This window comes from Dendropsophus ebraccatus, chromosome 5, assembly GCF_027789765.1.
Source record: "Dendropsophus ebraccatus isolate aDenEbr1 chromosome 5, aDenEbr1.pat, whole genome shotgun sequence".
Classification (NCBI taxonomy): domain Eukaryota; kingdom Metazoa; phylum Chordata; class Amphibia; order Anura; family Hylidae; genus Dendropsophus; species Dendropsophus ebraccatus.
The window spans coordinates 135,942,032-135,960,752 of NC_091458.1; the positions used below are offsets into that span (position 1 = coordinate 135,942,032).

An 18,721-nucleotide genomic window follows, 5' to 3' on the forward strand; every position below is an offset into this window, starting at 1 on the left:
TATATACTCCTCACACACAGGGTACGGGGATATCATTGTACCGCACTACACGTGAATACAGATTTACCGCAGACCAAACATAGTTGTGTCTAGACTGTGACTACATTAGCGTCACTCCCCTCCGTTACCGCACGGTGTGAGCAGGTGTAACGGTGAGCAGTGAGGCAGCGGCGGGCCGGGATGCAGAGCCGGGAGGATGAGGCGGCTCCTCAGCACACGGGGAGGTCTGAGGGACCCGGGGAGCAGCGGATGCTGAGGTGCCGCCACACCGAGACTCCCCGGGGCCGCGCTGTGACTGGGATGGGGCCTGTGTCCCCGGTGTCCCAGGTGTGCCGGCTCCGCCCCCGGGGCTGGAATGCGGAAGCGCTGGGAGGAGGAGCCCGGAGAGCGGCAGCGGGGAGACACAAGTCAGACAGCCCGGGACACAGGGGGCATCTGGAGCCCGCAGCTGCCGTACCGGGGGGATCACACCGCTGCCCACACACGTGGACTAACGGAGTCACCCGCATCTCTTACCGTGCAGCGGATGACGCAGCCTGGCAGCCCCGGTGGCACCATGCCCCCCACCTTGTGAGCCATGTCTACCCAGAGCGCCCTCATCCCAGACCACGGCTCCGCGCCCGCCCTGCCAGAGCCGCCCGAGCCCAAGAAGAAGAAGCACAAAGCTGGCAGCCTGCGGCGGGCACTGAGCTGGCTCCGGGGGCGCAAGAAGAAGAAGCCGCAGCCAGAGGTCAAAGCGCAGGAGGGCAAAGGTGAGAGGTGGCACAGGGGGTGGACGGCTGCCCTGTGTGTATTGGGCTCTGCTACAGGCTGGGTGGGCACCCTGTATGTGATCACTTGTCCTGTACCCTGTGTGCCATGTCTGATCACTGTACCCTATATGTGATCTCTTGTCCTGTACCCTGTGTGCCATGTCTGATCACTGTACCCTATATGTGATCTCTTGTCCTGTACCCTGTGTGCCATGTCTGATCACTGTACCCTATATGTGATCTCTTGTCCTGTACCCTGTGTGCCATGTCTGATCACTGTACCCTATATGTGATCTCTTGTCCTCCTGTACCATGTGTGATCGCTTTACCCTGTGTGCCATGTGTGATCACTGTACCCTGTGTGCCATGTGTGATCACTGTACCCTGTGTGCCATGTCTGATCACTTGTCCTGTAACCTATATATACATTGCTAGAATTTATCAGGATATTGACAGGAGGCAACAGAATCCTGAATTTTGGAGAGTGCCCATCCTCATAGCCTGTACCCTGGGAGAGTGGCGGGCATCACAGCTTATACCCCTGGGAGAGTGGCGGGCATCACAGCTTATACCCCTGGGAGAGTGGCGGGCATCACAGCTTATACCACTGGTAGAGTGCCGGCCGGGCCTGCCAGCAGTGTCCGTGTAGCTGACAAGTGCAGGGGATATTAGGATAATAATAATCTTTTATCTTATTCTGTGCTGTCAGTACTGCCAGTCACTGACCAGTTTCAGAACTTGGCATCTGGTAAGGGAAGTGGCTTCGTCTACCAACTTTGTGCCAGTGACATAGAAGAGAGGTATCAGGGATGGTGGAAGCCGTCCTATAACTAATGGAGAAGAGTCTCACCACTGCCGGAGGGCTCCGGCTTATTCATCAGCTTATCCTAAAGAGCCACCTGCTTATAGTACAGGGCACATGTCTACATGCCAGAGATCTGTGAGGGAATGCCACCATGGCACTCCGATCATCAGCTCTCACACTTCTGTTGTCTTTGTTACATAGCTGAATTCATTTGAAATTTAAAGTATGCAGAAAACTGGCACAAATGACTTCACAGGCCCGGTAGGTGACAGGCCCGAGCCGCCAGGTAGGTGACAGGCCCGAGCCGCCAGGTAGGTGACAGGCCCGAGCCGCCAGGTAGGTGACAGGCCCGAGCCGCCAGGTAGGTGACAGGCCCGAGCCGCAACGTAGGTGACAGGCTAACATGCACTAACTTTTAAAGGTCAGGCACTTCACAGTGCTCCACCAGAAGTTTCCTTATGTCGGCTGGGTTGCAGTCACATTGCAAAAGCCACAAGAAACTGGCCACGTAGTTATGTGATATTACATTGCTATTGATGCTGAACTTGGCTGTCTATTATGTCTCAGATGTGTACGCAGCAGGTTACTAACACCATATCAGCGACTCGTGTTACTGAGAAGCAGGAGTTAGCCTACCTAAGGCTATACAGGCCGCACTCAGGCTCGTACACGTTCTTCTGACTGCTGTTCTATACAGCCGTGCAGGTTGGGCTGAGACATGTCCTGTGCGCCTATACGACTCTGCTTCATATCAGTGGATGTACATTCTTTTCTGCAGGCAGTGAGTTACCAAAAAAAGACCATATCCTGACAAGTCTAAGCTAACAGGTCCGATCAGCCATGTGTCACAATATGGCGCCTACATGTGAAGTTTGCCTAGTTCTGCCACCAGAGAGTATCAGATTCCGTATTATGGCATAACTTGTAGGCAGGTTTCTCATTCAGGACTAATATATATATATATATATATATAATATTATAGTGTGTGCGCGTCGCAGATCCCTCTTCAGTAGAAGGCAGTATAATAAACAATACATGCTGACCACAGGGAGCACTTCCACCCGAGACGTTATGAAGGTTCATGGCGTTCATACACAGAAGTTCTGTCAACACAATGATACAGCCCGAGGGTGCTAGCAACCGCGAAGAGAACATACCTAGACATCCTGCTGCCTGTCATGTGGACGCGTGGCCCTGCACTCACATACAAGTAATGTGAACCTATATAGAAGCTATGCCTGTCCTGTCAATGGAAAGTTCTCCGGCAGCACCACGTCGTACAGGCACTTTTCCTTCCTGGATGTGTTACACACCCATTTTCCCGGAGTTGGGTGTATGTGTGTGATATCACAGGTCACAGGGCTGGGATATGTGTTCTGTTATCCGTACAGCTGGAAGTCAGTTTGCAGGAGTCGTTCCTCATTGAACTGGATACAACATGTTGTTTTCCATCTGCCATTGTGTGTACGGAGATTGTATAATTATGGTGTGACATGCCAAACCGAGCACAATATGTTGGCTTGGGTGGGGTTAGCAACAGTCAGCATCTGCTCCCAGCCATTGTTGTGTTGTAGGTGCTGGACACAGAATAATGGGACGTGATCTGAGGGACTGGGGCAGAATGTATAGCAGATAATGAGATGAAAACTAGGACTGCATTAGTCATTTACTGACTGTACGGTGATTGTTACACCACGCTGTATATACAGCCGTCACCGCTGTGGAAAATTACTGTGGTTATTGATCCAATCAGTGATGTGGAATGTGCACACAGTTATGAAATCTGGCCTGGCCGAGCCTATGTTCACAACAGAGAAAGTGTCTTCTCTGCCCGGGATATAATGCTTTTAATAATGCTTTTTATTTGTATAGCGCACACAGATTCCGCAGCACTTTACATAGTTTCGCCAATTATTGCTCCCTGTCCCATTAGGGCTCACAATCTAAATCCACCTATCTGTATGTTTTGAGTGTGGGAGGAAACCGGAGTACCCGAAGGAAACCCACGCAAACACGGAGAGAACATACAAACTCTTTGCAGATGTTGCCATTGGTGGGATTTGAACCCAGGACCCCGTGCTAAGCACTGAGCCACCGTGCTGCCCAATATACATTGGGAGGACTCCGACAGAAGGCTGCAGGATGTCCCATTGTAAGTGCATAGAGTGGGATATGCAGCCCCAAACCTCTTTCCTCTCTACGGATCACAAAGTCAAGTGTGATCTCTGTCTATATATTGATAGATACCATACATATATCGTAAGATGCTTGGATCTTGATTGTGTAACCTGATTCCTTTGATCGATCTTTGGGATCAAGATAGTGGAAGCTTAGGGTCCTATTACACAGAGCAATTTTCAACGATATAACGACAAACGATCACAAACGAGATTGTTTATCGTTAACTCAAAATCGTTCACCATATTACACAGAACAATGGTCGTTAGATGCGATCGTTACTTTGATCGTTTATTCTTTCTGATCCCAGCAAAACAATGCGCAATGTACACTGAACGAGTGAACAAATGCAGAACTACAGCTAACGAATGTGGAATTACAGCGAACAATTAACGATAATTTTAGGTTTAGATCTAAATCAATGATCAAAGACATAGGAATGATTTTTCACAGAACGATTATCGTTTAAACGATATAACAATTTTTCGCACGATAATTGTCCCATTCAGATCTTTGACAGATAATCTTGTCGGATAATCTTTCTCAAGGCCCTATTATTCCACGGAACTTTTTCGAACGATTATCGTTCATAAAATCGTTCAAACGACCGCTCGTTAACAATATTCGTTCTGTGGAATAGCTGTAAACGAGCAAACGACAACAGCGAAAACGTCGTTGAGTCGTTCACTATTTTTTTTTTCAACATGTAAAAAAAAAATCGTTGGTCTTTTAACAATCATTCGCTAATCTTTTCGTTGAATAAAAAAATCTTTCAGTCGTTCTTGAAATGTCTACCTACATTTCCCCAAGTTTTAAACGACCATGTAACGACCGCAAAAAAATCGTTACACTACAATATCGTTCACGTTCCCACACGTATTATCGTTCGCTTAAAAAAATCGTTAAGTGCTCGTTAACGAGCGGTCGTTGGAGCGAGTCTATGAACGATAAACATTCCGTTAAATAGGGCTATCAGGGTCCTATTAGACAAAGCCATTTTTAACAACTAACGAGAAACAATCGCAAAAGAGATTTGTTTATTGTTGGAGTCCGTTTACACAAAGATTATCTGACAGATTATCTGCCAAAGATTTGAAGCCAAAGCCAGGAATGGATTTGAAAAGAGGAGAAATCTCAGGCTTTCCTGTATGACCTGATCTCTGTTTATAGTCTGTTTCTGGCTTTGGCTTCAAATCTTTGGCAGATAATCTGTCAGATAATCTTTCTGTGTAAATGGACCCTAAATTATGATTGTTACTAAGATTGTTTGTTCCTTCTTTTGCTGGGATCAGATGGAGTAATTTGGAATTACACTGAACGATTAGTGAACTACAGCGAACAAATGTGCAGTTAGGCTACGTTCACATTAGCGTTCGTTCTTCCGGCACCATTCCGTCATCCTTTTTCGTTTTGGAGAAAGCGAAACGGAAGTTGTCGGATCCGTTGTAAAACCCCTAAGATTTCAATGATATTTTATTGTGCTCCGTTTGACCAAATATTGCTCCGTTAGCATGCAATACGTTTAAGTTCCGTTTTTCTGAACGGAGGAAAAAATTGTGTTTGCAGTATTTTTTTTTTCCGTTTTCAAAAACTGAGATTAAATGGATCGATGCAATCCGTTTTTGTTTATAATGATAATCAATGCTGACAGATAGTAACGGAAGGTTAATCCATTTGCGTCCGTTGTTTAAGTTTCCGTCCCATTCCGTTTTCTAGTTGGAGCATGCGCAGAAGGGGAGAGAAGACAGGAAGTTCTGGGAAGGAAGGAGAGAAGCTGAAAAAACAAACTGAAAAACGGACACGAACGGAATTACAAACGGGTGATAACGGAAGCAAACAGATGGCAAGCTTCCGCTAATTTTACTAAACTAAATGGATACACTAACTTTTGGCTATCCGTTTGCACCCATTGACACCCGTTAGCAAATCCGTCTTTAGCTATCCGTTTACAAAAAATGAATGGATCCGTCATTTTCATGTAAAAACACTAGTGTGGACGAGCCCTTACAGCGAGTGATTAGCGAACGATTAACAATGATTTTAGGGTCAGATCTAGATCAACGATCAATGACACACGAACGATTTTTCGATCGTTGCCTGCAGTTACATAGGACGATTACTGTTTAAATTTCAACGATATAACGATTTTTTGCACGTTAATCATCCTGTGTAATAGGGCCCTTAGGAGTTAGAGCTGCATTACACGCCCAATCACCAAGTGTAAACGAGCGCTGATCTAGCAAATTTACTGAGCCTATTACATGGCTCAATAATTGTGCAGCAAGGGCTGTATGTATAGCGTTAGCGTTGTCGGTGCAAGCTGTATAGTAATATGTTACCTCTACACGCTCCCTGGTCTTCTGTCCAGAAGCGAGAAGAACACCGGGGAGCATGGACAGGTATGTATAAGGTTTTTTTTTTTTCACACAGTCGTCAGCCGTCGGCTGTGCATCACTATTACATGTAGCAATGTGCACCTGACAACCAATTATTTTTAGGCTTGCATAAACAACGATCAGCCGATGATCAGCTGATCCTTGGCTTTATTGTATGGAGCGATAATCTACTGAATTAGCCTAATTTGGCAGATTATCGTTCGGTGTAATAGGGCCCTTAGAAGGACACTGTCACTGCAGTGGGGGCAGTAGTGGAAGCTGTACACCCAATGGAGCTTTCTCCGCTTTGGCCTCCTTCAGTCTACCAGCACCTGGAGTGCCCTCAGCCACCAACCATGCCACTAGGTAGGATCCTGTAGAGTGGTAAAGAACAGGTCCCTTGGCTGTAGGGTGCCCTGGGCATCTCTTGCGAGAACTGACTATAAATACATTGAGAGACTCCTGGGGCATCAATGTTCATATAAATAGTCTGGGGGAAAAGGGGGGGGGGTGTATGATCAAAGCCTGTAAGTATATTGGAAGGGTTAAATAGAGTTCATGAGGGAAGCATTTTAAGTGAGAAACTAAACACAAGTACAAGGGAAAATATTCTGAGATTAGTTGGGGAAAATGGGGAAGCAACAAGAGAAAATATTACTTCACTGAAAGAGTAGTAGATGCTTGTAAGAAATTTCCAGTAGATGTGGTTGGTAAATCCTAAACAAGGGAAGGTAAACCTGCTTGAGATAAACAAATATGTCTGAAGATAGTTTCTATGTATACATTTTATAGCTTATCTGTACTTTTCAATTTGTTTTGTTACATTAACACTTTAGAGTGGCGACAAGGTGGTTTAGTGCTCATACTGCTGTTACTGAGCCCCGGAGGGTCTTCTCCATGGCGCACAGTGATTTTCTATTCGCTTCATCTCACAGTACAGGCTGGTTCCTGCTCATAGCACTAGCTAAGCCCAGCCCTCACTCCCTATGTTACATCTTTATTAGGTGTCCAATCATTCAGCATTTGATTTTTTTGCAGAAATCAATAGTACAGGCGATTTTAAGAAATTTTATAATTGGGTTGATTAGCAGAAAAAATGCATTTTTTATCATGAAAAGGTAGTTTGAAGCTCTCCCCCCGGTCTTTATGATTCTCTTATGGAGAGGGGAGGGTTGGGAGATGAGGCACCAAAACAGGACAACGAAGAGTTAATTTACAGCTACATCACCGGGCTATTTCCTCTGAAGTCAGCCCTGACCTCTCTGACCTCTGAATACCAGCTTTCACACATGTCCCGCTATGTAATCCTTTGTTCTCTGCTAGCGACTAATCTCCCTCCTACCCTCTCCATAGATTACACAGGGCCCGACTGATGTAAAAAGAGTCGAAATTTCCTGATAATGAGCAGAGAATGAGAGGTAGGGGGGGGGGGGGCGACCTTGGGAAAAGTCTTTTTGAATGCAGATAATGGCATATTTGTCTAATAGATCTAATTACGAAGTTTCTTAAAATCGCCAGTACTATTTATTTCAGCAAAATAATAAAAATACAACAGTGACACTTTAACCCCGAGGCGACCCTAGACGTACCGGTACGTCCTGAGCTATGAAGCTCACTCCGGAGCGGAGCGCGCTTCATAGCAGGTAGGGGCCGGCTGCAATCAGCAGCCGGCACCTCACCGTTAATGACACGCTGCAAGTGTCCCCTGTCCCCTGTCACTTACCGATCGGGACCCTGCGGGGGTCACACTGCGGGGGTCCCGATCGGTAAAACGGACCGCCGGAGGTCTCTCACCTGCCTCCGCGTGGTCCAATCGGCGCTCTGGTCACTGAGCCTGCACAGGCAGGCTCAATCAGGAGAGTGCCGACAACACTGATCAATGCTATGCCTGAGGCATAGCAATGATCAGTGTAAATATCAAAGTACTGTATGTAAAAAAGGAACTTCAAATGTGTAAAAAAAAAAAAAAAAGTAAAAAATCACTATTACACTACCCCAAAACCCCTCCCCCAATAAAAGTTTAAATCACCCCCTTTCCCATTATATAAATAAAACATATAAAAATAAATAAACATATAATATACTGTAGCGTGCGTAATTGTCCAATCTATTAAAATATAGCAAATGTCATTGCGAATGGTGAACGGCGTAGACGAAAAGAGGGAAAAAAGTGCGCGGATTACCGATTTTATGTAAAAAATAAATATATAAAATTAATAAAAAGTGATCAAAACATCCGATCTTCACAAATATGGTATTAATAAAATGGTGGAAAAAATGACACCCCATACAGCCCCGTAGGTAAAAATATAACTGTAAAAATATAACTGTTATAAGCATCACAATTATTAATATTTAATTGCCAAAAAAAAGGATTTCATTAAAAAAATATAAATAACATTAGAGAATCTGTGTAACCTGCATATGGTTGTGTTCGGACTGACCTATAGAGTAATAGTGTCATGTCGCTGTTACCATATAGTGCATTACGTAGACACAGGAACCCCCCAAACCTTACCATATTGCATTATTTTTTACGATTTCACCAATTTATATCTTCATAAATAATATATTTGGGATTCCGTCATATATGTTATGGTAAAATGAAAGACACCATTACAAAGTACAACTATTACTGTAACAAACAAGCCATTACATGGCCTTGTAGATAGAAAACTGAAAGTGCTGGAGCTCTTAGAAGGGGAGGAGGAAAAAACGAAAGTGCAAAGATCAAAATTTGCACGGTCCACTGGGTCATTTTGGGCCTGGTCCTCAAAGGGTTAAGGGTGCCTACAAAACATGGATACAGCTATAGGCCATAGACTGTATCAATGTTTTTCAGGACTCCCTAGGGCTGCATCCAACTCCTTCAGCCACCGGTAATCCAATGCAGAATGATCGGACTCAAACATGCTCCAGTTGCCCTCCTTTCTATTTTCATGTTGTAATTAAAAGATGTTAGTATTGGTAGAAGTGCTGCCTTGGACTCTATCTTTGTAGATTCTATACCACATGTGTCAAACTCTTGGCCCTCCAGGTGTTGCAAAACTACAATTCCTATCATGCCTGGACAGCCAAAGCTTTAGCTTCGGCTGTCCTGGCATGATGGGAATTGTAGTTTTGCAACACCTGGAAGGCCAAGAGTTGGACACCCGTTCTATACAGTGGCTACTAACTCCAGAGCATAGTCTTCTTTGCCATTTCATTATTACTATTATTTTTTTTGCTGTAGCAAAAGGGATACTTTTTTGCCCTCTGGCAATGGAAGCCTATGTGTATGTTGAGAGAATACTTAGCTATTAGAATACCCTGGTCTTTCAAGTGGCTTCAGGTTACAATATTTTTAACATGCTATGGTCTTTTGTGGACTATTGAAATTAATGCCATGCCACTTACATCTGAATCTGCGACTTCTGCTAATAGATTGTAGGCCCTTGAGGGCAGGGTCCTCTTCCCCCATGTACCAGCCTGTCTTTTGCCTTCATGTAATGTGTCCTGATCTTGTACTGTTCCTGCTTGTTACCCCATCTATTGTATAGCGCTCTGGAATTAAGGGCGCTTTTTAAATAAATAAATAAATAATAATAATGCATGAGTGATACGTCATGCTAGAACCCCTGTCTAGTAATGCCTCTCTACAGTATAGTGTGGTACCACATGTTCTGTACTACTTTACCTGTGCAAGCATGAGCTCCCATTTTTTTTTCCCATTCCATTGTAAAAGTTTCTGTTCAACAGTTCAACATAAAGTGATATACAACTTCCCGCAGCTCTGACTACACGATGATTGGTTTTAGCTGTCTGCTTATTAGTCTTTAACCCCTTTAGGCCACCATTATGCACCAGTCTTGGGGCTATTATGGGTGTATAGAGGGGTTTCCCAGTGGCAGAGAACCACTGCTAATAAGTCTGTGCGGGATATTAAAGGGAACCAATCACACCGAATATGCCCCTAATGTTAAGGAAATGTGCTGGTACATCGCCCAGCACACTTCCCAAACATCCCCCTGTACCCTCCGTCCCCTCCTTGGTTATGCCGCAATCTTACATTTTTGAAGTCCCGCGCTGTATGGTAATAAGGTGTAAGTAGTCACGGTGGGCGTATGTAGTCATGGTGTGGGCGGCTGTAGTCATAGTCCTGGGCGGCTGTGAACGCTGTAATCACGCCCAGAGGGGCGTGTTAGAAGGAGCTGGCTCTGCCGACGTCACCCGGGGGACTGCGTTCACGTCGGCGGCGCTGCGCCGTCTTTATCACGCCGTGCAAGCGCAGAACATAAGCGTCTAATCCTGACGTTCTGCGCATGCGCGACATGTTAAAGATGTCGCCGCGCCGCCGACGTGGAACGCAATCAACAGGTGACGTCAACGGAGCCAGCTCCTTCAATCACACCCCTCTGGGCGTGATTACAGCTTTCACAGCCGCCCAGGACCATGACTACATACGCCCACCGTGACTACTTACACCTTATTACCATACAGCGCGGGACTTCAAAAATGTAAGATTGGGGCATAACCAAGGAGGGTATGGGGGCATGTTTGGGAAGCGTGCTGGGTGATGAACCAGCATGTTTCCTTAACATTAGGGGCATATTCGGTGTGATTGGTTTCCTTTAACCCTTTAATTACCAGCAGCATTTAAATACATTAAGTATGCATTGGGGGTTGTATAGTGGGGCAGATCAGGGGGAGCCAATATGCTATAATGAATTCCCGGGGGCCTGCATTAAGGCACCGTTGCTGCTGAAACCACAAATCTATGGTAGGCAGATTGTAGCGTTAGAATGCTTATCTGATGGATCAATGTAATGTTATATTATTACATTGATTCCTATGAGCAGTCAAGCAGATGACTATCTATTACCCACCTTATACCTTAATCACCCTGAATAGTGTATGAAAATGACAGAGTTGCAGAGTTTTTTTAAATCACACCTTTTTTAAAAAAAAATAAGTTACAGCTTCCCAGGTGCAAGAGCCCCACACAGCTCCCTAGGTGAAGAAGTAAAAAAAATAATAATTGCTTTAGTTTAAAAAGAAAATAAGTTTTCATTTTTTTTTTAAAACTAGTATGTCATGAAAAAAAAAAAAAAAAAAAAAAAAAAGCTACAAAAATTGCGTAGCATTGTAATGATATCGACCTAATGAGTTTGGTGAAGAATATGTAAGCTTTCTTTTTTTCAGTTTCACATCACAAATAAATATTTTCATATTCATGATCTTCTATGGAAAAATAAAGAGTGTCCGTAGAATTCAGATAAACTCTGTGCACTCAGGTCCTGCAGTCATACTGCTTTCATTCTAATCCATACTTCTAAATGTATCTTAGTAAGATGTAAGGCTCCTTTTACACGCAAAGATTTCTCGGCCGTGGTGGCTGCAAACGAGCGCCGATCAGCAAGATAGGTGGCTTGTGTGTGGTGCCTTTACACGGCACAAGAAATCTAGCAGATGGGCTGTATGAATGAGCCTTGTATTGTTCACACATCCCTGGAAACTGACAGCACAGATATGTATATATCTGTGCTGTCAGTTTCAGATCACAAGCGGCAGTGTATACTTACCAGCCTGTCTGTGATCCAGCATATGGCTCTCCAATCCTCACACTGGCTGTATCTTCAGGCACTGCTCCCTCTGACTGTCAGTCATTCTGAAGGAGGCAGCGGCCTGAAGATATAATCGATGTCCGGAAGACCGGAGAACCAGATGCTGTCGGATCACAAGCAGCATGGATGGTAAGTATAGACTGCTTCTTTACTGGAAACTGACTGCACTGGGGGATGTGCGGCCGCTAAAGATAGATTTTTGAGCAGGCTCAAAAGATGTGATCAGCTGATAATCGAGTGTTTGACTGGTCCTCGGCTGATTGCTGCCCCTTTTATTGTGGGTATTCCTATGCAGACCTATGTGTCTGAAAAACTTGCATATTGTCATCCTGAAGTCCTTCCACCTGTCCCCTTGGGTCCTTTTACACAGGCCGATTATCGTCCTGGAGTGTCGCTAGGGTTGTAAATGTAAAAGAACCCTAAGGGGATAGGTGGATAAGAGAAGTACCCACAGTATGGCACGTTGGATACATATAAACTACTGTGCAGGTGCGCATAGCCTACAGTCTAACAGATGCCACCTTTGGTGGTTGTTACAGCCAGTACAATGCATTGTACACCATGGATGAGGCTGGACAAATCCCAGGAGACAGGTGGACAATACAGCTAGATATTTCCTAACAACTTGTGTTGTGTTCTAATATCTACAGAAGTAGTAGGCTTTTAGAGAAATCAGATCATCCCATGGGCTCATCTGACCACTAATGTCTATAGTAGTTTGTCCTTCTCTGCCGTAGATGCACAAATATGCGCTGATACGCTTAAAGGGGTTATCTAGCATGAGAAAAAGCACCAACACTTTCTTGCAAAAACAGCGCCACCCTTGTCTCCAGGCTGTGTTTTGTATTACAGTTCAGCGTCATTTACTTCAATGGAACTGAGCTTCAAAACCCACACCCAACGGAGGACCCCTTCTGGTGTTGTTTCTGGAAGAAAGTGTACACGTTTTTTTTAAGCCTAGATAACCACTCTAAGCTAAATTTCCAACACAATTACAAATGTGTTTTTAATGGCCACAAACAGGTAGTGGCTACCAAAAACGTGCAGCACATGTGATCCATGACTGGAACTAAATATGGAGGACAGGGAGTCTCCCATTACTACCTCTATAACTTCTAACCAAATAGTTGTAATTATTTCCTCCTGGAAATCCCGGCAGTATTATTAGGTTAAGGCCTGCCAGGCAGCAGAGAGGTGGGTACAGTAAGTAAAACCTCATGCCATGAGATGCTATTATCAGCCATTGTAATAGGGCGCTGTCAGAAACAGGTTATACACTGCGCAGAGGTCAAGGTTATACACTGTTCATTGAGCTGATCCTTGTTTATATCCTTCTGACTCAGCTGTGTTTGTGGTTTAAAGAGGAAAACAGGACAGACACCACCAGGTTATCTGTGACCTACAGACTGACGTAACACCTGACAGGGTTTATATGGCAGAGCGTGCCACCCTTAACAAAACCCACAAGCATGCCAGGACTTCTGTTTTTTACTTATACGGCCAGACTTACATGCGTTCTGAGTCAGCACGGAGCTGTATTTTAGTTAGAAGTGCCCTCGTTGTATTCAGTAGATTTCAAGGTCCACAGGATGCAAGCAGTGCCATAGTGTCTATTAGGCTGGGTTCACACTACGTTTTTGCAATCCGTTTTTTTTCTTTCAAAAAACAGATGGAAAAGAAACGGATGCATGTGTGTGCATCCGTTTTTATTATTAAATCTTTATTTTCTTTATCAATGTCAGTTGTGTCAGTTGTGTATCACATAACAAAGTTTACAAAGTGTGCATCCGTTTTGATCTGTTTTTCCATTGAATTCCATTATAAAAAAATGGATCAAAACTGATCCATTTTTTTAACAGACGCAAAAATATGGTCGACTACATTTTTGTGTACATTAAAAAAAAACTATTCCTTTTTGATCCGTTTTCTTTTTCATGGCATTCAATGGAAAAACGGATGCACACACATGCATCCGTTTTTTCCATCCGTTTTTTATGTTTTTTTGCAAAAAAAAAAACGAATGACAACGGATTGCAAAAATTTAGCGTGAATAAAAGAGATTGCACCACTTTGTTCACATAAGTATTTCTTATGTGTCCCCCTTTTATTCCAATATAACAAGGTGGTATTGGGAGATGATATAGATATCAAATAGTTAAAAAAAAAATTTTTTTAAAGGGGTACTCCAGCGAAAATCTTTTTCTTTCAAATCATCTGGTTTCAGAAAGTTATGTAGATTTGTAGTTTACTTCAACTTAGAATTCTCAAGTCTTCCCATACTTATCAGCTGCTGTTTGTCCGACAGGCCATACAGCCCAGCCAGCCCAGACAGGAACTGTCCAGAGCAGCAGCAAGTCCCCATAGAAAACCTCTCCTGCTCTGGGCAGTTCCTGACATGGACAGAGGTGGCAACAGAGAGCACTGTGTCAGACTGAAAGGAAAACATTTCCTGAAGGACATACAGCAGCTGATAAGTATGGGAAGACTTGTTAAATTGAAGTAGATTACGAATCTATATAACTTTCTGACACCAGTTGATTTGAAAGAAAGATTTTTGCTGGAGTACCCTTTTAAAGTCCTTGTTTATTTTGCCCTTTTTTCTGATACGTTCCAGGGAATCCTCATATTATCCCCGCTCATGATGGAATGCAGCACTAGGCTTATGAGAGGAGAGTTGTGAGCTGGTTCCCCAAATGATATGTGAAAACGAGTACAAGGCATGATTCACTGCATCACTGGGCATAACAAGGTGGTCATTGGTAGCGGTGGCTATTGATTTCGGGGCTATTGATTTCGGGGTGTGCCAGAGGTGGTGTTTGGTTAAAGGGGTTATTCAGCGCTACAAAAACATGGCCACTTTTTCCCCTCTCTTGTCTCCAGATTGGGTGGGGTTTGGAACTCAGTTCTATTAAAGTACATGGAGCTGAATTGCAAATCACACCTGACCTGGAGACAAGATAACCCCTGGATAACCCCTCTAACAGAAACGAGTCTAGAGTTGAGCAAACCTCAAGCACGCTTGGGTGCGTCCAGCATTTAATTACCGGTGGCTGAAGTTGGATGCAGTCCTAGGGAGTCTTGGAAAACATGCATACGACCTATGGCCTTCATATTCCCTAGTGCTGCATCCAACCTCTGCAGCCACTGGTAATCAAATACTGCACGCTCGGGTTCGGACAGACCCAAGGGTGCTGGAGATGTGCTGATCTCTGATACAGTACAAAAAAAATTCAATACAATGTACATGTGTAAACTTACACTATAATGCTACTATAAATTTGCCACAAAATATGCAGCCTGCTGTACAGATAGTAAAAGTGATGCTATAGATACATACAGACGTATTCAATAGGGACGGACAAGTTGTGTCAGGCAAAAGTCAGAGACAGTTCAACCCAGTTCTGCTTCTGTTCTTTATTTGCAAAAAATGCTAAATTCAGCCTTATTCACACAGGCAGTAACTAAACCTTGCTTCTCTGAGATCCTGCTCTCATAGCTTGGCCCTCACATTAAGCAGAATACTTTAAAAGAACAGAAATTCTGAAAATGCATAGTTTTTATATTTATGTATACCGCAGCTGTCTGGCCTGAGCGTGCCGTAAAGAGAGCCTAAAGGTTGTAGACAAGTGCTTTCCTTTTTTTTTTTTTTTTAAATTTAAATTTTTCTAGTTTTTCCGCCTTTAGTAAGAAATTCTTTAACAACCCCCTGAAGCTTATGATGCACTGAAAACTAAGTAGGAACAACATGTAAGTATTTTTTGGCATCATAAACTTTCAGGCTATGTTCACATAAAAAACAGTGGCCGTTGTTTGCAGTGTCGAGCAACAGCCACTGTTTTACGTATTCCTGTGGCTGATACTGCCATATCGGCCCCAGGAACATTAGCGAAATACATTGCATTGATTCTCAGTCACACTACAGCCGCAAGACAGCCACATTGGGTAGTTTGAGAAACAACGTCCAAAAATAATTGACATGTCAATTTTTTGTTGCGACTGGGAACGACAGCCTTTGTTCTTTACAGTGTGTAAAATAACAGCCGTTGTTCCGATTCACTTCAGTGTAAGCGATCGCTGTTAGAAACGGCCGTTGTTTTGCGGAAACTTACATTGTGTGAACATAGGCCTTTAGGGTTCTTTGCAGTTTGTGTAAAACCAATGACAAACGTGGTGGAATCTCATGGATTCAATGCTGGAATCTCATAGAAACACAAGCATTCTTTAACCGACTGCTTTGTTTTCACTTGAACTACAATTCCAAGTATGAACAAATCTCCTGGAAACCTGTCTATTAGTAAAAGTAAATCCTATTGCCTCTTTGCCCACTGCTTGTACTCCAGGAAACGTGCACGTTTTTCCAGTATACAGTAGCAGGGCTGGATATGTCCCTAGAACCAGTTAACGATGTTTCTAGAACTTTGCAGGTCGTCTTCTGTTGATATCGGTCAGTTTTACATCTGGAGAAATGTCTAAAGACAGGATTTTTTTACTTGGTGCAAGTGAATTGAACTCAGTAGAAAAGACTCTGCCGGTTCATATGTTGTTCAATGCGTTACTGTCACTTTAAAAAATACAAATAATAGCATTGTCATATTGAAGCAGGCATGTCACAAATTGTGACAAATTGGGGTCTTGGTGCTCAGAGCCATACTGATTGATAGATATAGCTGGGAGAAGCACACCACAAGTCTACCGCACAGCAAGCCGGGGAGTAAAATACACAGCTGCATGTTACTCCTGGCTCTTTCTGTCGATCAGTGATGGTCTCAGCACCAACATGCCGACTGATCCAAACTTTTGACATGCTGAGATTTTTTAAAGTGACAGTAAAGGTTGCATTACATGGAGTTATGGTCTGTCAAATCAGGCTGGTTTGGGCAGATATCGCTCTGTGTAATAAGAACAGGAATCAGCTGAGGAGCCGATCATTGGCTTATTGTTGTTTTTAAAGAGGTACTCCGGGCTTGGGTCATTTTCAGTGTACGGCCGGGGAGGGAGTGGATATAGACGCCGCTGGTTACTGACCTCCCCGGTTCCAGCACTGGGTCCCAGATTGCGCCGCCCTGTTCTCCTGTCCGGCTGCCGCTTCCTGGTCTGAGCTGCAGCTCAAGGCAGCTCCGCCATTTAGCGTCCCCAGCTCGGAGTACCCCTTTAACATCTTTAAAACTCAGTGGCGCTCCTTGTAATAGGTGATGTACGGCCGATAAAAGTATATATGATGATGTATACTTACCTCTACAGCCCCTCCTTCTGATTCCTGCACTCACTTCCTCTCTACTCACATCTTAGAAGTATAAACTATGGGGAGGGGGGATTTATCCAAGCCATTCCCCCCCCCCCCCCTAGTGGGAGATTTATCAAACATGTTGTAAAGTGAAACTGGCTCAGTTGCCCTTAGCAACCAATCAGATTCCACCTTTCATTTTCCAAAGAGTCTGTGAGAAATGAAAAGTGGAATCTGATTGGTTGCTAGGGGCAACTGAGCCAGTTTCACTTTACTTCATGTTTAAAAAAAAAAAAAATCTCCCCATAGTCTTTGAATATTTTCAGCAGAATAGAATTATTTCAACGGAGACAGATGCTATGAGTGCCAACTATCATGTGATAGTGATGGGCAGGGGAGAGCTGGCGATAACAGCAAATGATCACAAGCTATAAACATGAGATGTTCTTGCAGCCCTTGCTTTAAAGAGATACTCCGGCATCGATAAAAGGAAAATAGGGGGAGATTTAGCAAAGTATGTAAAATATAGACTGATGTAAACTGCCCCCAGCAACCAATCACAGCTCCTCTTGCAGCTCAGTAAAATGAAAGTTGAGCTGTGATTGGTTGCTGTGAGCAGTTTACACCAGTCTATATTTTACACCCTTTGATAAAATCTCCCCCATAATAATTCCTCTCCACGCTCCCCCCGTGTTCTCTTGTGGTGTCTCTGGGTCCCCTGCTGACTGCAGACAAACCGGATCAAGATGGTTCCGTGGCCAGCGATTGGCTGAGCAGGCTGTCACTGCAGAGAAGTGTCGGTCAGTGGGGGACCCAAAGACATGGCAGGAGGACACTGGAGGAGTGTGGAGAGGTAAGCATTAGAGATGAGTGCAATACCTGTGCTCATCAATAACTGGCACAATGACTAAGCATGCCAGGCGGGTAAACTGCCAAAATGAAACCCTATGTAATTCAGGCCCAGAATGGTGATGCCAGGCCCATTCACATAAGCACCTCATCTGTCTGGGGCAAACAGAGCCATAATTAAATATGCATAAAACTAAAAACAAGTTGCTGAGTCCTTTATATCATACATGAACAGGTTTTGTGTCTCTAACCATAGGAATAATAGGTTGGTTTCATGCTCTAATAGGAAGGACATCTGTAATTAAATTCTCATTTATTTTTAGGATTATATACTAAGTATAGAGCTGTTTATTTCTGATACCCTACAATATAATCCTCCTAAATTCCAGTGCATTTTGGATATTCCTATCTCATCATACTATTGTATAGTCACTGGGATGTGTCATAGGTGGGGGTCTGACCTAATCCAAAGAACAAAGGGACGGAAGCCACCTTTTGTGCAGAGAACTGCAACACTGCTCCATCCAGTTTTACTTCTTTCTGTAAGATGAATAACAACTGAAATAGTTTTTATGTATTCTGTGGCTGATACATTATAGGCCTTTTTTATAGGATGGCCGTATGGTCCATTTACACCGAGCGTTAATTCACCCAAGGAATCTTTTAACGATTTTTGAAGTGACGATTTGATTTTTAGAACGGTCAGCGTTCAGACGAAGAGAGAAATTGTTTGGAAAAATTGTTTTTGCAATATTTTATAGAGCGCTTAAAGTGTCACTGTCGTTTTTTTATTTTTATTTTGCTGAAATCAGAAGTACAGGCGATTTTAAGAAACTTTGTCTTTGGGTTTATTAGGCAAATATGCCATTATCGGCATTCAAAAAGACTTTCCCCAGGTCCCCCCCCCCCTCTCTCTCTAATTCACTGCTCATTAT

The 18,721-nt window shown here is 43.7% G+C and overlaps 1 protein-coding gene across 1 annotated transcript in view; it reads left to right on the plus strand.

Annotated features, from left to right (window-relative positions):
• The first annotated feature begins 336 nt into the window (after positions 1–336).
• The window catches only part of NHSL3 (NHS like 3), a 41,404-nt gene continuing 23,019 nt past the window's right edge, over positions 337–18,721 (plus strand). The window contains exon 1 of the mRNA XM_069971366.1: positions 337–752. Within this exon, the coding sequence (XP_069827467.1) occupies positions 578–752 (175 nt within the window). The 5' untranslated portion in view covers positions 337–577. The remainder of the gene's footprint in view (positions 753–18,721) is intronic.